This window comes from Hippopotamus amphibius, chromosome 11 (genome assembly GCF_030028045.1).
Source record: "Hippopotamus amphibius kiboko isolate mHipAmp2 chromosome 11, mHipAmp2.hap2, whole genome shotgun sequence".
In the NCBI taxonomy this organism is placed as follows: Eukaryota; Metazoa; Chordata; class Mammalia; order Artiodactyla; family Hippopotamidae; genus Hippopotamus; species Hippopotamus amphibius.
In genome coordinates, this window is record NC_080196.1 from 12,260,295 (window position 1) to 12,281,709 (window position 21,415).

General features: G+C 48.6%; 1 protein-coding gene across 13 annotated transcripts in view; it reads right to left on the reverse strand.

Moving 5' to 3' along the window:
- ATXN1 (ataxin 1) overlaps positions 1 to 21,415 on the reverse strand; it is a 382,604-nt gene that overhangs the window by 8,574 nt on the left and 352,615 nt on the right. For all 13 annotated transcript variants that reach the window (XM_057700109.1, XM_057700112.1, XM_057700107.1 and 10 more), the window contains one exon: positions 8,225 to 10,283. In XM_057700109.1, the coding sequence (XP_057556092.1) occupies positions 8,225 to 10,123 (1,899 nt within the window). In that variant the 5' untranslated portion in view covers positions 10,124 to 10,283. The remainder of the gene's footprint in view (positions 1 to 8,224; positions 10,284 to 21,415) is intronic.

A 21,415-nucleotide genomic window follows, 5' to 3' on the forward strand; every position in this document is an offset into this window, starting at 1 on the left:
CCTATAAACTCCCATAAGACCGTATGTTCCATGGGGCTGAGATATGGCCTGGTTTGCTCATTGCTCTATCCCCAGGGTGTAGAACACTTCCTGGCATGAAATAGGTGCTTAGCACAAATCTGAAGACTAGCTCTGTGCTTGCCTTCCACGTGTAAAAACACCGCAATGGCACTACTGGCCAACAGAGGTCAGACACTGGAGAGGCTCTGCCTGGCCTTGGTTCCACCAGCCAGGGCTAAATTGGGCTTACAGCCCTCCTGGGGAGAGGGGCAGTGCCTTCCCTGGGTCTTGCTCAGCCCCTAACAGGCAGCTTTCCCGGCTGAGCCATAGCTGCCTCACTCCGAGTTCCCCTGTCAGACGCTGAGCTCACCCTGATTTCACTGAATCATACTTCAGTTACTTTCTCTCCACTCTTGAGGTTCCCTTTTGCTCTTTCAGCTGTGCTAATAACCATTAACTGATTTTATGATCTTGTTGGGGTTCAGTCTCTGATTAAACCCCAATGAATACATATTCGTGGGGGAGTACCATATAAAACCAAAGCATGTTACATAACTCCTGGCAGCTCGACACAGCCCAATTTTTTTCATCCCATAAATACATCCTTTTCCAAACACTTAAAGCAGCCTGGAGGATGAAATGGGAGCGTGAATAGCCTTTGTCCTGGTGTCAGCTTGAGGCCCCTCTGCCTTTCATCTCTGGATGCCTTGTATTCAGCACCTCTCTTTTTTTAGTGGCGATCACCTTCCATCCTCCTGTGCCCTTTCCCGCCCTCCTCCCGCTGCTGCAGGCACACCCAGTGCTCACCACTGCTCCAAAGAGAGACCTGCCCTCCCCTCTCTCTCTCCAGTCCCGCTAAACCAACTCCTCTAAAACCATCACCTCCAACTTCTATTCAGGATTAAAAAACCAAGACAGAGAGGCAACACATCCTCACTTCTGGGCTGATAATTATTTATTCAACATCACCTTCTTGATCTGGCTAATGACTGGCTTTTACGATCATTCTTAGCTCTTCTGTAAGTTCAGTAAAATTCCTTTAGCTACTTAGTCAAAGACTCCTGTATCTAAACACTGTATGCATATACACATATTTATGCTGTTTGGTTGCATTTTTCAACTGTAGATTGGTGCTATGTCTATATACACACATATGTACGTATCACCAAAAGCAAGATATAAAGAAAACAAAACGTCTGTTGTTTAAATTTGTCTCCCTTCTCCTTCACGAGAATCCCTGTTTCCACAAATGTGAAGGGCATCTGTTTTACAAAACATTTTTGCTTGAGTCTATTGCAAATATGCAAATACTGCCTGCATCCAGGAGCAAGGACATCCCTGAGAAGCTGGGTTTCAGTGATGACGTCTTGCTTTTGGTGAAATGATTACATTGGGAATCCCTAACTTTGTCTGCAAGTGAAGTTCTTGGTCCTGTTTCACCTGTAGAGAAAAGCCAGTCTGCTTTCCCTGAAGGCCAGTTTACACATTCTCTACATCAGGAAAACCCGAAAACCCTGGAGCAAAGATAGAGGGGCTGTCAGAGAGCCCCATTTATTTCAATGTTGAAAAATCATTAATAAAAATAGTCACACCTCTTCAGCAGAGTGTAAGAGTCTGTGAGTGTTCTATTTAAAACATTTCACGACATTCACGCTAAGCCTGACTCAGTCTTTGGTGGAAGCTGTTTCATTAAACCCACATCCCAGCACAGAGACGCCTCCAAACACAAACCCCACATGACGGACCAGCTGGGTTCTTCTCCCATTTGTCGTCTGGCTCCCAGACCCCCCACGGGACCCAAGCAGCAGGTGACCAGGCCAGCTCTGGGGCACACGGGTCTATCTTACTTGCCCTCCTCCCCAGGGGTCTTAAAATGCATGCCTTAAAGAACTACGGCGAAACTAATACCATATTGTAAAGCAACTATACCCCAATTAAAAAAAAAAAACACAAACTACACCATATTATTCAGTGCTAAAAAGAAATGAGCTCTCAAAGCCATGAAAAAACATGGAGGCACCTTAAATGTACATTGCCAAGTGAAAGAAGCTGGTCTGAAAAGGCTACATACTATATGAGTCCAACTGCATGACATTCTGGAAAAGGCAAAACTACAAAGATGGAATCGGATCCGTGGTTGCCGGGGTGGGGGTGGGGAGTACCAACAGGCGAAGCATGAAGGATTTTTAGGGTGGGGAAACTATTTTCTAGGACACTGGAAGTCTGGATGCCTGATATTACACATTTATCAAAACCCACAGAATGTACAGCATAGACTAAACCCTAATGTAAAGTACAGACTTTAGTTAGTTAATAACTAGGACTTCCCTGGTGGTGCAGTGGTTAAGAATCCACCTGCCAATGCGGGGGACATGGGTTCGATCCCCAGTCTGGGAAGATTCCACATGCTGGGGAGCAGCTAAGCCTGTGCGCCACAACTACTGAGCCGGTGCTCTAGAGTCTGTGAGCTGCAACTACTGGGCCCACGTGCCACAACTACTGAAGCCGACGCACTTAGAGCCTGTGCTCTGCAACAAGAGAAGCCACTGCAAGCGGACAACAGCGACCCAGCTCAGCCAATAAGTAAATAAATAATTTATTTAAAAAAAAACCATGTATCAATTTAGCTCCTCAACTGTCACAAGTATACCACAAAAATGCGAGATCTTAATAACAGGGGAAACTCTAGGTGTCTGAGAACTCTGTACTTTTTGCTCCATTTTTTGTAAACCTAAAATAACAAAGTCTGTTTTTTAAAAAGCTATAAAAAACAATAGTCCAAGAGAATATGCTTCAATAAAACAGGTCAGATCCCCAAGCTGGGGGCACTTACAGGAGAGCAGTTTTCTTCCTTTGAAGGGGGAGGGGGAGGGAATACAGACGCACAAACAAAAACCTGTCTGATACCACTTCTCCGCTGGAGCCTTTCCGACATTAGAGCTGAGAGGGTTCTCACCAGTCACTTGACCCCCGGCCCGGTAATGAGCTTTGCATTGAGGGCGGCCGCTACCTAGCTTTTGGTTCATTAAGGTTCATGTCCACCAAGCCCTGCGTGTAAAATGTTTGGCAAGTTGGTTTGCCTTGGCTGCTGAGGGACCGTACGGGCTTCTGTGCTGTTTGCATGAGGACTCTGGCTATTTTTAGGCACCAGCTAATCCATTAAACGCAGAATGCTGCCACTGATGGCTCACAGAACACGGCAGTCAAATTAAAAAACAGTGGAATGAAAGAAAAGCCATTGGCAGACGTGCAGCGATCACATCATTGTAACATGCTGTGTGAGCGTGCACGCGCGCGCACGCGCACACACACACAGTCGGGAGAAGAAAATGGCACGGAATACTAAGCAGCAACCAAGGAGGTAAAAGGAAGCAGTCACCTCCTGAACCTGGGAAGCGACAGACAGCCCTAATAACAGACAGAGCCCAGCACTTAGGAAAAACGCAGCCAACAAGTGTCACCCCAGAGCAACTCACAGATAAAATGTCCTCCGATTCTGCTGACAAAACGTTGTGTACTCTTTAAGAAAGCTGAGCCTGGGGAGCATGAGATGGAGGGGTGGAGAGGCTGCTCACAGAAAGAACATTGTTTGCCAGATGGACGCCCAAGGCTCCCCGGGGAGGGGGTGCATCCCAAGCAGGGGGTCCCCCAGTGGACATGATGCTCAGATCCTCTCTGCAAAAGAGAGGCGCGCAAGCCCCTGTTTCTGCATCGGTCCTCTTACTGATGTGCAGGACTGGACCACCGAAGGATGCCTCCAGTCCAGCGCACACTCAAGAAAACACAGATTGAGTTACATGCACAAAGGCCATGGAGCCTTCCTCAGAGGAACAGCAGGATGCGTGCTCCTGGGCCACATGGGGGAACATGCCACAGGAACAGAAGCAGGGTAAAACGACTTACTGCGCTCGCCAGAAAACTTCAGCCTTCTTTCTAGACTTTTCTAAACTGTTTCTCCTTCCACAAACTCTTTTGAGAGCATGAAGCCTTTTATTCATTTTTCAGAAGCTAACCTTGCTCTCCTCAGGGCCAAAGTCACCCAAGTGGAAGCAGGGAAGGGAAACTAACATTGGTGAGGGCCTACTACGCACCACCTACTGTGCTGGTTCCTTTGAATGCTTTCCTTTCATTCTTCCAACAATCTTCATACTTTGCACTATGATGTAAATCGAATGGAAGACTCATGTCATTTGTACCACGAAGTATGTGTGCATTATCTGTACATGATTTGCACAAGCTCCAGAGTGGTGGAGGATAGATTCAGCCTTGGGTCTTTTCGGCTCCAGGTCCTGCATGTTCTGACCAGCTAACCTCCTTACCACCCAAGCAGACGATGCTCTATGACGATGCGCTACCTCCCAGCTGAATCACACTGGCTCCCACATTGATGCTCTCACCTGGGGATCTCTTCTGGGACTCACCACAGACTAAGGAGACCATGGGTGGCTACCAAGAGGCTTCGTGCAGTGCACACAGGCTAACAGATGACGCCTAGGACGCCCCTTTTGTTGTCCCAAGGCACCGGGGTGGGGGAACTGGGATGCAAGGATGCTTTACCTGGGCCGAGAAATACTGCACCAGCTATAACAAAACCACAGGGATGGTGACGAACAAGGAAAAGCAGTTTTCTCCTACACTGTCTCATCCGCAGCTTCGGCTGGAGCCCACTCTGGAGGTGTCTTCCCTCAATAATTAGGAATTCGGCTTCTGAAAATAATCCCCTTGATGAAAACTCCTGATAGAACCATCAGGATGGCTTTCCTTCCGACGAGGTCTACGTGCTGATTATTAGCGTGAAGTCAGGGAAGTTTCCCTTTATGTCCCCCGTTTGGTTTTTGCTTAGCAGATGCCTGTAAATTTTACGAGGGCTGTTCTGCGTGGCAGGAAAGCAAAGGATTATAAAAACGAGAGGAGGCCCAAGATGTGATCTTGCATAAGGACTCATTTGCTGGTTTTAGTGATGAGAAAACCCCCAGCTTTGAGAGGTAAGACCACCTGCCTTGCAGCTGACCAGACCCCAGGCTCGTGGCTTCTCCCCACCAGCCACGCTGCACTCACCGGGGATGCCCGTGGTCGGTTATGAAGTCGAGCACCCCTGCGGTCCTGCTTCTGTGCAGGATTGATGCCTGAGGTCATAAAGCCATCTGTCCTTTAGCAAACCACCCCTTCCTTCCACAACTTCCCCAACCAAATTTGTGATTCTGCTAATTAAGTGGAACACTTTGCACGTTTCTAAATCTCCCTGTGGGTGCAAGTGTTAGTGATTTCTAATCAGTTGAGAAGACAGAGACTGGTTCTCCAGGCCAGGGGAGAAAACCCCTCAGAGCGCCGCTGAGGAGGGAGGGAAGCCCTCAGCCCTCGGAGTGTAAATTACATCCAGAGCTTTATTTTCTCTCGCCCTTCCCTCTCCCCCTCTCGCTTTCTCTGATTCTCTACTGACTGTTCTCCTGTCACTTGTGGCAAACACAGCTGGTGGAGTATTTTAGCTGTGATGATGTCAGCCTGTTTCTGATAGGCTTCTGGGTAAAGTGACTGGTTGTGTCGGGGCTCTGCACTCGTGTTTCTACAGCTTAAAACCCCAGCCACTCTTTGGAGCCGAAGCCCTTCCCAGCTGCAGCATGACCACACAGGGGCCGCCTGACAGACCTGCGAACAGGCCCTGATAAATATGCTACCTTCTAATTTGCACCTTGGCTGTCAGCAAAGAGACTGGTGGTCTGTGGACGGAAAGGAAATGAGACTGCACACAAGGAAGCCGATTTCACGATCGTTTAAGCGTTCATTCTGCAAAGGATCGAGCAGGGCAGAGAGATGCTTCCTCTCTAAGAACTGCCAGGCTGATTTGAAACCTAGGGGTCTGTGAAGCTCTCGACTACGGAGGCTGCTGGGGCCTTGGAGATGAGCCCTCAGTTCAGAGCTGCTCTTTACTGAAAGCTGAAAGAGGTGCTGTGCAGGAGACAGTAACATTTCAAAATCACCCTCTTTCCATGCCTACCTCTGTTCACAGTAGCATTTTAAGGATTAAAAGAGCCATGAAAAAACACACTTACTTTTCCTTCTTGTTTATTTTCCAGGCTTCACCTGGGGTCTGTTAAAAGACAATTTGGCTAAAGACAACTGGTTCTTTCAACTAGTACCCTAATCCATGTAGGATGGTGGGAGTGAGCAGAAACTACAGATGGGTAGTGAATTCTAAATAATGATGCCCTTTCCCAAATATCCTGATTTTTGCTTTTTTTTCTTTTTTAAATCAGAACTCAGAAATTTTTCTTCGGCGTTATCAAAGCCTACAGTGACATCTCACCATAAAAAAGAAAAGTCGGGACCTCCCTGGTGGTCCAGTGGTAAAGAATCCGCCTTCCAATGCAGGGGACACAGGTTCGATCCCTTATCGGGGAATTAAGATCCCATGTGCAGTGGCCCAACTAGGCCCGTGTGCCACAATTACGGAGCCTAAGTGCCTCAACTAGAGAGCCCACGTGCTGCAAACTACAGAGCCCACGTGCTCTGGAGCCCATGTGTCACAACTAGAGAAAACATGCACACCACAACTAGAGAGAAACCCATGCGCCACAGTGAAGAGCCCGCATGCCACAACAAAGACCCGAAACAGCCCAAAATAAAAATAAATAAAATAAATACTTAAAAAAAAAAAGAAAAAGAAAAGTCTTCAGGGCTAAAAGCTCCTGGCAATGCGGGCCGCCTGATATTGTGCAAGATCCCATATCCAGACATTCACAAGCAGTTCTGGAAAACGCTTTGGAAAATCAGCCTCCCCCACCTTACTTGATCTTGTTTAAAATATACTAAAGATGATTCAAACCGTCAACTAGTTTGTCATTATTTTCTTTGCATGTCCCAAATACCAGCTATGCCGTGACCATTTTTCAACTCATTTCAACCTGAAGCAGGCATTGTCACATCTGAGTGCTTCAAAGTCCTGGAGGGAATCATTCCCAGAGAAAGTGAGGCTCTACCACCTGCCAGGGCAGTTCCTGGCCTGGGGGCCAAACCTGATTGACTAAGTAAGCTGGGTGGTGAAACTGCTGTTTCATGCAAATGGGTGGAATCAATGCATCCAAGCGATTTAAGAGACTGGAAAAGAGTGGACTGAAGGAAGAACCCAATGGAAAGTTGATCATAGTTCCAGTTTTAACATGACTCAGCTTGGTTGCATCTAGTCCTTGGAGTTCCTATTTATCAGAAGTCCAGGAGCTCACCTGGGGCAGCCCTGACTTTCCAGATCATATTAACCATGCCTTTTATTCCCTGTATCTGATGCTTTGACATCTTAGGGGCCTCGCTGACTCTGGAAGGACTGCCCCTCCCTGGGTTAGCTAACTCCTAGAGAGAGCTAACAGCTCACCTGCCTGGGAGAATGTCCTTCATATGCAAAGCAACCATCCACATCCCAGCCACCTCCTCTGTGGGGCTTTCACTTTCTGGGCCACTATCCGCCAGCCCTAATCACCCCAGGGCCAGGTAACAGACACTTAGGGACAGCCCCTATGCACAGAGCCTGCTGAAATGATTCCAACTAGCCAATCCTAAGCATCCTACCCACTGAAACCACAATCAAGGCTCTTTCCTGTGTTCTTCGCTCCCAGTGCCTCCGGACTGACCCTGATGCTTCCCCATGTGGCCCCGCACGGCAGATTCCCTCCTCTTGAGATCTGAGTATAACAAACTGTCTTTTCAATGGCAGTCATAGTCTCATCTGTTGGCCTCATCATACCTAAATAATAACAAAACCTACATTTTCAAACACACACATCGTAAGGGGATGTGGTGACTCAGCATGTAACATTCTCACCCGAACCAGCACTGTCTTTTCCTAGCCAAAAAAAAAGGGGGGGGGGGAGGGGGGTGGACAGAATGACCTTTCTTAACCAGGGTTCCTCATCTAAACCACAGAACAAAAAAAAGTAACTCGAGCGGGATTTTCTTAATTGTCCTGACAATGGTACCTGACCAGCCCCACCCCAGAGGCAGAGAAGTTAATTCATCACAAGCAAGGGACCCTTTGGTGCATTAGGGCTTAACTCTCTTAGAGAACATGGTTGGGAAACGTGAGCAGTCTAACCTCTAGGTATAAACGAAAACCCTGAATCATCCCCACAGCTGCAGACAGGTCTGCCTCTTGGAAGAGATTCATCGTGCCAGCAAGTGATGAAGGCGGCGTGGTGGGGCGTCCCCCTACCTGTGTGACGTGGATGAACGTTACCTGTGCTCGGTGATCCCCGACAGCAAACTGTATGACGGCGACACCCGGGGTGTGGCTGTCCTCAATCCTCTCCACAGTGCTGGAGTCGATCTTCAGGTCGTTGCTGATTTCTGCGCTCTGGATGAAGTCTTCCGTTTTCAAGTCCTCCACCTTCTTCAGCTCCCCGTTGGCCAACTGGATGATGGAGCCTTTCATGAAGTAGGGAGGCAGCGTGGGGGGCGCGGCTGCAGGGGACGCCACCGACTGCACCACGGGCAGGTGGATCTGGGCCTGCACCATGGCCGGGTAGGCGGCCTGGGTGACCAGGGCCTCTGGGCTGAAGTTCTCGCTCTTGGGAAGGGCGGTGGTGACGAACGTGTGAGGCACTGCAGCAAAATGGGGCGACGACGTGACGATGGCCGAGGCCGCTCCCGACCCCTCCATGTCGGCGCTGCCTACTGGGATGAGCAGGGGCTGCGTGCCAGGGATGACCAGGTGCGGGGGCAGGCCGCCGGCGTAGGTGATCGCTTGCTGCTGGCTGCTCAGGTAGCCGATGACGGGCGGCTGGGTCCCCGCGTAGAAGGCCGTGGCCGGCAGCCCGACCGGGAGGGGCTCCGAAGCGCTGTGCGTGGTCTGAATGACCGTGTGGGGGGACAGCGTGGCGACGGCGGCGGCCTTCACGCCCTCGGGGCCCAGGGCCTGCTGGGGGGACAGCGCGTAGGATCGGTGCCCGGGCTTCCCTAAGTGCAGGCCGCCTTTGTCATTGAGGGTGGAGGGGGAGGCCTCCCGGTGGGTGACCTGCTGCACCTCTAGGTCGGCGGCAGGGGTGCTGCTGTTGGGGAGGACCATCACGGAGGCCCGCACCCCGGAGGAGTCGCGGCTGCTGTAGTCGGCGGGGCTGGGGTGGACCACCACGTGCCTGGACTCGTACGGGTGGGGAACGGCCTTGCCACCCGCCTTCACCAGGCCCAGGTCGGCCGAGGTGGGTGCCCCGTACCTGCGGCCCTTCTCCATCTCCCCGTTCAGGATCTCCTTGGCCTGCATGGCCTGCTGCAGCCGGCTGCTCTCGGCTTTCTTGGTGGCCTCGCGGGCGACAAAGTGGCTGCCGGAGTCGGAGTACTGCACGACGACCTGCGGGGAGGGCCCCAGGGTGAGCGTGTGCGGGATCATCGTCTGGTGCGGGTGCAGGTGGACGGGGAGGGCCGGCGGGGAGGCCGGGCGCGCGGCGTTCTGCGGAGAGCTGGAGATGTGCACGTACTGGTTCTGCGGGGTGGGTGGTGGGGACCCTGGGGGGAGGAGCCCCGCAGTCCTGCCTAAGTGCTGCTGCTGCTGCTCAGCCTTGTGTCCCGAGGCCTGGCTCAGACCGCCCATGCTGGCCAGCAGGGTGGAATAGGCCTCCAGCTGGGAGCGCTGGGATGGAGTGGCGGTCCCCGCGCCAGAGGCCACCGCACTGGTCACGGGGCTGGCCGTGGGGGAGATCAGCTGGGAAGGGATGAAGCCGGCGTAGGGCCCGCTGTACTGGGAAGACCCGATGAACTGTAAAGCGTGCGGCAGGTGGGCGTACTGCACGGGCGACACCGGGGCCCCCGACTGCGGGGGCGGGTATGCCGTGGGCATCGTCGTGGTCGCCGGGACGGACCGGGGCGCGCTGGGCGGGGAGTAGTCCAGCCCCGCGGACAGCGCTTTGTGTAAACCTATTCCCTGCTGTAAACCAAGCTCCGCCGGGGGTCCCGGCAGCCCGAGCCGCCCGCCCGCGTGGCCGCGGCTGCCCGCGTTGCCCGGGAGCCATGCCACGCCCTCCGCGCGGTGGTTGTCGCTGGGCACGGCCGTGGCCTTGTCCTCCGAGGGCCGGCTGGTGGCGGGGATCTCGCGCTTCTTGGGAGGCAGGCATTCGTTGCTGCGCTCTTGGTTGGATTTCATTTTTCGCCGTCCCCCCTCCACGGTGACCGGTTCACTGGCTGGCTGGCTCTGCTTTTAGTCTGATAAACGGAAAGTCACATTTGATTTCTGTAGGGGATCCAGGCTCTTCATGAGGAATCATCTCCCCGCGGGTGCGATCCGCCAGCAGCCGCTCTGGAATCTGGGAAGAGGAAGAGGGTCGGGACGAGGGGAAGAGGAGAGACAGGAGAGAGGGAAGCGGGGAGAGGGAATCAGAACATCAGCACCGGAAGAGAACATCCTCTGTGAGCCTGAGCCTAAGCTTCTGGGGTCCCACCCGAATTCCAACCACCCCGCCAGCCCCAATATTAGAGCAGGTGAATTGCTGACCATGCTGGATAGGACATCAGGAAGATCATTATAACATGGAGTAAATCAAAACCTTTTTTATGGATTTAGCAAGTCTCCTAAGACATCTCTCTCAATACCCTCTCTCTCCTTTTTTCTTTTCTTTTCAGAGGATAGACAATGCATTTCTTAGTTTCCCTTCCAGCAGTGCTGCACCCACTCCTCAGCTCTTCTTTACCTCGCTGGACAATCAAATGATGCCTACAAAGAGGATGACACCAGTGAAGGTCAGCAGGACCTGGCCTCTGAGCCAAGCACTGGGAGGACAAGGTTAGGAACAGAAGTCCTCAGCAGACTCCATCCCTTATCTCTGAGCCCACATCTGCCACAGGCGCTAGTCAAAGATTCCACTGACTCTGGATCCATACTGGATATACAACGATTCTCTCTTCCCTAACACACACACGTGCGCGCACACACACACACACATACACACACATGCATGCATACACTATATACAGGCCAGCTCAGCAGAGGCAGCCCCAGTTAATCCTGTTCTCTACAAGTTTCCAAACAACTCCCGGTATAGCTACTCACATGGTAACAGAAAACCAAAAGGAATCTGTGAGACAGTTAAAATAGAAGCATGGTTGTGGTTAAAAAAAAAAAAAAAAAAAATGCAATCACCAGGCTGCTGCATTGAAGGTGTCCTTAGTGAGGGTGACATGCTTGCTTCACCTCTGCCCCTCACTTCCTTTCCAAGTGGTCTTTGAATTTTCTCTCCACATCCTCCATTCCCTTCTCCTTGGAAGGGCATATCCACTCTTAACCCTAGAGATGAAACCTCTGCTGGACGAATCAGGCCTCCATGTTTCAACCTGGACATACAAGCAGTGAGCCTGGAGCCAGTTTTCATGGACACCTATCTCAGTCTTTCAGGGCCCATGGAGCTCTGTTACCATGACTGTGTAGGCAGACAGATGCCCACCTGGCAAGAGGCAGATCATCAATGGAACCAACAGGAACCAGGCTAACAGGCGGCAGATGTGAGGGCCGCCTGCAGGCAGCAGCTGTAGCCGTGAGCAGTCACGTGCAGTGATCCTGGGAAGCCGTGGATCAGGCTCTGGGAATTCCAGGCCCAGGGTTTTAGTATTTCTCCCACCCAGACCCCCTTTTCTATAGTCTGATATTAAAACAGACACAGTAAGGCAGCAGTTTTCAGCATTACCCGCCCAACCTAGGGCTTTATAAGTCCCAGATAACTGCATTCTGTGTAGCCTTCTCTTATGAAGCGCATGACATAATTTACACCTAATATGTGCAAATCGGTTAAGATGACAGTGCTGTTTCCAAAACAATGATAAAATAAAATTAAACAACAAAAAATGAAAACAGTTGCCCCTTCTGACGGCTTCAAAAGTACTGATACTAATCTTCTTTCTCTAGGTTTCAAGTCACTCTAAGAAAGAGAACTAACTGCATAAGCTCTGACATTCCCATGGGGACTAGCAAAGAAAAGTCATTTAGGAGATGGACTCAAAGTGAACTGTTCCATGCGCCCCCTGCTGGCTCCACAGTAGCACTGATCCAGTAAAACGCCACAGGATTTCATTAGGGATGTTCATGGGAGAGTAGTATGTCAGAATCCGGAATGAGAATATTTGCATATAGGAGGCCCAGTCGGTAAGGGAATAGGTTAATTAGCCCAAGGCAGCTCTAGGGAAGAAAAAATAGCAGCATAAAAGTCCTTTCAAAGCCAAGCAAAATGTCAAACACATTCAGAAAGAGGTCCATTAGCAATGCAAATACAAAACTGCTGTACAACCAAATGCACCATACACAAAACTAGAAAACCCCTCTGAAGGTACTTTTTAAAAAAGAACTCAGCTTTAGTGAATTTGAAAAAGAATGCTGACTTGGTTCTCTTGCCTTGGTTTATTTTCACTGGTTTTGTTTGTTTTTTTGAGAGATGCTGGCTGGCTTGGTTGGCCCTAAAGTTCTCAGTGTAGATTGCATGGCTGTTCTGCTAATGGACCACTAGGACATGTCGGCCTTAACACACAAATGCAAATGTACTCTTCTGAAAAGTTGTCCATTGATAAAATCTCTTCCAGATAATATTCATGATAAATCAAGGATACAAAGATTAACTGGAGTGACCTGGGACGAGACTGATACAAATTTCAACTCACCCTCCTCCTGCACTTAGAAGGACCATGTCTCCATTTACCAGTGCAGCTTGGAGGAGTCAGGTCTCTCTTATTCTGGGGCCTGTGTCCCTTCTCTGTGTTTCATTAGCTCTCTGTACTGTCTCTCTCTCATCAAGGGAAATCATTGTGAGGATAGCGATTGTGTCTTGCTGTATTTCCAGGCGACCACGAGAGGGCAGCAGAGGACGATATCACGTCCCTGGTACATTGGATGATAGTTCATAAATCAAAAGAACGGAGAGGTAAATTATGAAGGTGGAAAGCACAGTAGGGAAAAGGAAGGGAGAAAGAAAGAGACTAGGGAGAAAAGAAGAAAAAAGGAGAGTGGCTGTCTGCTTTTAGGGTCTCTTTCTAGCTGCAGACACATGATCTCCATGTCCCTAATTGCCTTTTCAGTGCTGAAACGCACCAATGGTTCACCTGGGCCGCAGAGGAGTTCCCCTCCAGATATACCTGCCACAAGAGAAACATGGGGCCACACACGATTACATAACTGCTAAGTTACCGAAGAGCCACACATGCAGATCACATGTTTAAACATTATTATTAGGAAAGGGAAAGTAAACAGGGAATTAATAGATGGATCAAGACATTTATTTAGGGTTTACTACATACGATTTGCCTGCTAATCACTGTTCTGAATACATTCATCTTAAGTATCTTTACATCACATTTGTATCTCTCTCCCCATCAGTACCTTATGCTCAGTGGCATAAGGCCTTGCTCTTTCAAGTGTGGTCCTCAGACCAGCTCCAGCAGGTTTAGAAATGCAGAATCTCAGGCCCCACCCAAACCTCCAGATTCAGAGTCTGCATTTTAACAACATCTCCAGATGATTCACATACACAGCAAGGAGTGAGAAACTCAGCTCATGCGCACAAGCTTCTGCGTAAAGTAAACACCTCGAGCCTCTTTCTAACCGAGTAGGTGCTGGGAAACCAAACTAGGTGCTGTGAGCAAACAACTGGTGGAGCCTTGGGGATAAGCAGCTAATATTTAGGGGGAACTCAGCTCTTTCCTTTGGGGTCACCTAGACCCAATACAGTTCTAACTCACAGATGCTCCTTTTCTTCTGGGTCTTTCAATCTTCACAAACTATAAGGAAATACACTTTAAAAAGGCTACTGTTGTAAATTTTACATATAATTCAATCATCTCCAGGAGGAAAAACAGACTTTGACAAAAGAAGATACTTATATCTTTGCTATTACTCAAAAAAATTCACGCAGCCCCCCCCCCCCCCCGCACCATGGATTCAGATTGTTTCGGATGTGATAGGAAAATGAGATGATCCCTACTGATTCCAAGTCCTGTAAATAACAACCAACTGCTCTGAATGGAAGACATGCCTAGAATCTGATACATACAGTCCTAAGAATGCATTCCAAGGTCAGGGCAATAAACTAGGTTGCTCTACCCAGCACCCTCCATCCTGTAAGTTTCTCGGTTTGAGTGAAACCCATGACTTTCTGGCATGTATGTCCATACATAGCAGAGACATGGTTTCGGTTTTAAAAAGGAGGAAATACAGCCTGGTGAGCTTGTGTCAGTTCTGGAAAAACCATATGACCATTTAAAAGACAGAACATCTGAACCTGATGGGAGAGGTCACTAGGACATGGCAAGGATTCTTGAAGTCCTGACATGCAAATCTCTTGTTTAACTAAATTATTAAACAGCAAGATCTGGGTAGTGCAAAGGTAGAAGGCACTTCATTTAGGTTAAGTATTAAAAATAGGCCCAATTCTGACATCCTTGAGGTTTCCAGGATGGAGAAAGGTGGGTTGGATGATAGCATAATTAGATACCTTCATGGCTGACTGAACAAGAATGCCCCAAAGGGAGTGGATCACATATTCATTCATCAAACACTTACTTTGTTTCTAGTACATATAGTGGACCTTAATTATTCAATGTCAGCATGGGGCAAATGGTACACCAGAACTCTTATTTTCAGTTCTATTCTGTTCATCATTTTATTAGTGTTTTGGTTATCATATTTAGAGGTAACAGAAGGCTGGAAGGGATGCTTAATATATTACTGCAATTAATATTCAAATATATCCTGAGAAGCTGGCAGTGATGGCACTAAACGAAAAAAACAAAGATGAACGAAAATAAATATATATGGCCCTGCTCTTGGTTTCAATAGCTCAATTAGTCTAGCAGCAGGGTTGGAGCGATCTGGTTTAAGAACAGTTCACATCAAAGAGCCCAGGAATTTTCTGTTTGACCATCCATTCAATACGAACCAACAGCTGGGTACGGCGTCTAAAAGCTGGCATAACTATAAGCTTCATTTGAAAAAGCACAGTATTCCCAATAACGGAATGAATACTGCAGTAGCATATGGCACTGGTAAAGCCACAAAGTCCCGAGGCAAGGGGACACCGGCGCGCGCACCCAGGGTGCAGGGGTGGGGTTATCAGGAGGTCTGGACGCAAGACAGGTAAGTAACAGCGGAGGCAACTGAAGATGTGTGGCTTGGGAAAGGACAAAAAAGCCGCAAAGCCAGAGCAGAGGTGCGACGCTCAGCTCTATAAAGGGCCCTCGGTGGAAGGCAGGAGAACAGAACTGACCTCCAAATCACACTGATATACAGCCGACCCTTGAACAACACGGGCTTGAACTATGCGAGTCCACTAACATGGGGACTTTTTTCAGTAAAGACCGACAGCACTGCGTAACCTGCGGCTGGCTGAATCCGCGGACACAGAACCACTTACATGCAGGGCTGACCACGGAACTCGAGCATCGGGGGCTCCTGGGACCAACCCCCGAGGACACTGAGCGACAGCTGTATACAGCAGAAATCAGAAACGAATCAGAACTGTTAAAATGAACTGGGCTGCCTCATGAGGTAGGGATCCCCGTGCCATCCCAAGTGTTGAGGCAGAGTCTGGAGACACCAGCTGATGGTCCCATGTGGAAGACAGAATCATACGGATAAGAAGGGGAAAAGACGTCCAGGGCACCGCTGCACCCCACCTAGCACTAAGTATGGACTGCAGGGGGCGTGGCATTGCGTGTTAGAGGCGGAGTTGATTAAGGAAGTGAAAGCGAGATCTTCATACTTAACAGGCGAGCGAGCCAGAGACCCTCGGCATCACGCAGGACCGGACTCAATGCGCCCACCTAGTGGTGATTCAGGGCATAGCAGCACTGAAACCCCAGAGGGAAAATCCCATAGGGATCAGAGGTGGAGAACCATGGATGCTATCACGCTGTGTAAACAAGCTCTCTCTCTCTAGCGTCACCAAAAGCAAGTTCAAGTCTCCACCAGGGTGCAGGACCCTTCGGTCAGTACAGTGATGCACGCCACACAGGGCTGGGGAGACAGGGATCTGCTACTACCATCTACAACTGGGATGTTAGTGGAATGAGGACAGGCGGGAGAAGAGTCCCCCCCCCCTTTATATTATTAGCACCAACAATAATACTTTTGGGGGCCCTGTTCATCTATAGATTTGGGGGCAATGAATACAGTGACTAAATGTAATGTAATAATTAAAAAATTTAAATTCACCCGTAAGAATACAGTTGCATCTGGGTGCTTCCTGGCTCGGGGAAGTTCCGAGGACAACAAACTGACTTGGAGTCATTGTTCTGATTAAATCTCCATCTCCTTTATGGAGATGCTGCAGGGGTCTCTTCCAGGCGCACAGCTGCTCTGCTGTCCTTCCTCCACTGAGCTCCTCTGCATGGCATGGAGCTAATCCCTGTCCCCCTCCTCCCTAAGTCGGGCTCCATCATCTGCTTCTACACTCAGCATAACAGAGGGACAGGCTTCATCAAGCCTGGGTGGAGCTTTTCCTCGGTTCCTGGCTTCTGCCGTTATCATATCTCGTCCATATGATGACAGTGACACTGGGGGTGTTTCTAGTGGGTTTGTCACCTCTGGAAAAACACGGAGATCTGTCCTGTGGGTGGGGTCTACTACATGGGGATGTGGCCCATGTCTGTGCCTGCAAGAGGTCATCAGGCCTGAGAGAGGAGGGCAGAGGGCGAGACCTGCAGCTGGGCTGGGCTGCCCCTGGCTCACGTGGAATGTTGCTGCAGCATCTGGGTAGCCAGTGTCCCCTGGCAGCCTGCCTGTGCTGGATTCCTGAAAAGGCTCAAGATGGAAAAATAATCACTTGGAGGGATAACCATCTGGATCGAAACCCGTCCCAAAGGAACTGTCCAAGAGATGTCGTTTGAGTTTTTAAGAAAAGCTGGAAATGCCTTTCTGTCAAGACCTTCCCTGGTTCAATATGTAAGCAATATGCCTTTCTGCTCTCAAGTGTCATGTGTGCCAGATTAGCTACCCCGGGACACCCGAATCTCTGTTTAGCCATCCCTCTGGCCGAAGGCTGGGAATCACGGGTGCTCTCCACGACCCCACAGCAGTTCTCACCCTGCTCCAGAGTGAACTGTTTTAAGAATGGAGGAACTGTTGTGACAAGGTGTAAAGAACTGGCCATAGTAACATGGTTAGATCGGGGGTTAGGAGACAAGAATCTGTCATTTTTGACTCTCAACTGAATGTTCTTAGCACTAAAGTGAGAAATCTCATTACAGAAATCATTCAGCACTCACTTCCACTGGCATCTTTGGAATATCAGGATAAAATATTATTATTACTGATAGGAAGGTAGCATTAATATTCTCACTAGTACTAATAAGGAGGAGGACACAGACAGCAGTAGAAAGAATAGGCTGGGGTGTATGCAGAAGACAAGTTCAAAGCCTGGCTTCATCTACAAATAACAAATGTTAGCTAGGATGCGGAGAAAAGGGAACCCTCATATACTGTTGGTAGAAATGTAAATTGGTGCAGCCACTGTGGATAACAGTATGCAGATTTCTCAAAAAACTAAAACGGAACTACCATATGACCCAGGAATCCCAGTCCTGGGCATATATCTGAAAAAAAAAAACAACAAAAAAAACCCCAGAACACTAATTTGGAAAGATATATGCACCCCAATGTTCACAGCAGAATTACAATAGCCAAGATATGGGAGCAACCCAAGTGTCCATCAACAGATGAATGGATAAAGAACATGTGGTATATACATACAATGGAATACTACTCAGCCCTAAAAAAGAACAAAAACTTGCCATTTGCAGGAAAAATGCCTGCTATTTGCAGCAGAATGAAAATTTGCCATTTGGAGGGCATTATGTTAAGTGAAATAAGTCAGACAGAGAAATATAACTATGGAATGATACCCACTTGTGTGTGGAATCTAAAAATATACAGCAAACTAGTGAAGATACTGCATTGGCCAAAAAGTTCATTCAGGTTCTTCCATAACATCTTATTATTTTCCATTAACACCTTATGGAAAAATCCAAATGAAAATTTTGGCCAACCCAATAACATAAAAGAAGCAGACTCACAGATATAGGGAACAAACTAGTGGTTACCGGTGGGGGAGGGGCAATGTAGGGGTGGGGAGTGGGAGGTACAAACTGCTGGGTGTAAGATAGGCTCAAGGATGTATTGTACAATATGGGGAATTAGCCAATATTTTTTAATAACTGTAAATGGAAAGTAAACTTTAAAAACTATACACACAAAAAAGAAAAAAAACCCAAATAGAAAAAAAAAAAAGCAAAAAACCCTGGCCTATGGAATTCCTACTGCCTATGGAATCTTTCTTTCTTTTAATGTAATTTTTATTTTACCCCAAATTATACCTGTGTCCAGTTTAGGGAGTGTCTCAACAGTGTGCAATCTTGTAATTAATATCTCTGCCTATAGAATGGGGAGGAATTAATATGCACAGTGCCTGACGTAAGGTGCACACGCGATACATGGTCGCCATCCTAATTGTAATTCAGCAAATGCTTCTTCCTGAATCCCTTGTTTTCACCCACACTGATGTGTTGCTAATCTCTCCTGGTTCTGTGATCAAAGCAACACAAAACCTTCAAACTCTCAATTCTTTCCAGCATCTGGGTTTTTTCTCACACCTGTGACTTACACAAAAGAAAAAGTCATGGATGTTTGAGAATTTATTTTCTTTCTTTGGCTGATAGAGGGATTATATTTATAATAGCTGCCAATGCATGGGCCCCCACTCACACCCAAGAGCATGAAAGCCACTCAACATGTACAAACAGAATCAACAGAAAGGTGAACTGCTAAACTCAATCCTTGAGTGTCTCTGTAAGGGTTAAGTGTAATGGCTCCTGGTTCCACTCTGCCTGCTTCTCTACAGCACTTAGATGAGTAATTCCCAAAAGGCATGGTGGGGAAATGCAGAATCTTCTTTCCACATCCCACAGGGAAGGCTGCCAGCTGTCTTCTCACACACACTCTCACAAGCTCTGCTACACACTACACAGCAAAGGGCCAGCAGTAGCTGCAGGAGGCTTAGTCAGATTCTATCCACTACCAGGGTGCTGGGGTTCTAGGAGACTAGATGGCCCAAGTTTACAAACAGAGAACACGAAAATCTCCACTGAGTCAGAAAAATGCCTTCCTGGAACTGAGGCATTCTGAGAGGGTTGCCCTTGATGTGGCCGGGTGGAAGGAAAGCAGAAGGTAGGTTCTGGATAATCGTGAACTAACACGTCATTCCTCCTGGGAATCCCATGTTGGCATCCCTTCTGTGGCTGTCTTCCAGTCTCCAGGACACTAAACAACTCTGCCATCCTCTTGGCTACAAAGGCCCTGAGGTCTCCTGGGATGCAGCGTCCCCAGGCAAAGCAGGTATGAGAGAAGCCACTGAGGCTTTCTTTGTGTAGACTACATACAGCAATGCTTTTCATAGAAGCAACAACCCGTTTATGATAACCCCATTGTAAAGACCAGGATACCGAGGCTTAGTGTGTTAAGTGACTCCCCTAAGGTCACATGATTCATAAATGGCAGAAATAAGATGAAAATTTTGGTTCATCTGAGGCAACCCCCTGGGTTCCAGTTCTTGGATTGCGCAGTGGATGTGCTGGTGTGTAACACAGGATTAACCTCACCCACGGAGACGTCTGGCCTTTGTCTTTGGCTCCGGGGAGGTCCTGCCTATACGAGTATGTCTGGGGGCTTTGGCCAACAGACAGTCTAAGATATAATTTATGATGGGGGCTTTGGGCCCCATGTGATATCAGTGCCAACCTCTGGAAGAACTAATGACTAAAGGTACCTCACCCAAACTCCGGGAGGAGCTGGGAATAACAGATCAGCCACGTGGGTAGTGCGTGATTGAGCTCAGGGGAGCCTCGCTGGGTGGCAGGACTCTGTGTGCAGGGCTGGGAGGAGGTAACGCCCTCCATGACCCCACGAGGAGAGGATGCCTGGAAGCCCCATGTTTGGACCCCTCCAGACCTCTGCCCTATACGCCTCTTCCTTGGTTGCTTTTAATCTGTATCCTTTTGTCTGTAGTAAATTGTAACCGTGAGTATAACAGCTTTCAGGGAGCTCTGTGAATGCTTCCAGTGAATGGATGAATCTCAGCGTGGTTTGGGGGACCCCCACCCCACAAACCTGTAAAGGCTGTGAGAAGTGAGGGCAGTCTTGTGCGTACTGTTCTCTAACTTTGCAATTGGCTCATAAACTCCTTCTAATAGCGCATGATAATTATACACTTAAAATAAATAGACCAAGTAATAAAATAAGCATAATACATGAAGTCCAGCAGGGTTCAGGGAAAAGTATGTACCATGCACCAAGGACCAGATCAGTCCAAATCTCTACATTCCCAAACAGTGGCCAGTGGCCAGGCAGATGAGTGGAACAGAACGAGGGCGGAAAACAGTGCCCGGTGTAATCTGATCTCGAGCCCCATGGGGAAAGCCTCCCTGTGGCAATTACCCCATGGCACATGCGTGTACCCCATGGCACACGCGTGTCATCTTCCTGGGTACAGAGTTCAACGTGTTGGAGCAATGGGGGCAACCCATCAGCTACTTGCTGGTGTCTCAACAGTCTCAGTCTCCTGTGTGGAACTGACTTACTAGAAATCTCCCAAGGCCCCATGGATGCTGAACATGCCAATGGACCAAAGACAGGGCTGGGCTCCATCCTCTGGCTCTCCAGAGTTTTGAGGAAGTACTTCCTCCAGATCACAGAGGATGCTGTGTGCACGCCTGGAATAGCGCCAGCTGGTTTTGCTGTGCTCTTCAACAGAGAAAGGGATACAGAAAACGGGGTATATATCCATACAGTGGACTGTGATTCGGCCTTAACATGGAATGAAATTCTGGTATCGGCTATCAGATGGATCAGTCTTTACAAAACATTATGCTAAGCAGAAGCAGCCAGACACAAAAGGACGAATATGGTATGATTCCGCTTGTGCCAGGTACCTAGAGTAGGCAAATTCACAGAGACAGAAAGGAAACCGAGGTTACCAGGGGCTGGGGGAGGGGTGACGGGGGGGTACTGTTGAGTGTATATGTAGTTGGTTTGGGATGATGAACAAGTTCTGCAGACGGATGGTGATGATGACTGCACAACAGTGTGAATGTGCCCAATGCCACAGAAGTATATGCGTAAAAATGATTAAAATGGTAAATTTTATATTATATATATTTTATCACAATTTAAAAAATTAAAAAAAATTTTATCTCGTGATTTTAAAAGTTTGCAAACCAAATGCGATTTTGTTTTGAAACTTCAGAGTGCCCCCTCCCCCAAAGTTCTGCTTGGAGCTATATGGGTCCCCCGAATACCTGCGAGAGTTAGCCTGCTTTCCATGGCTGGACTTTGGGGTGTCTCAAAGCCCTTAAACATGTGTGCATTTTCTCATATTCACAATGGGGACTGGGAACCACAGGAAGTTAAGAA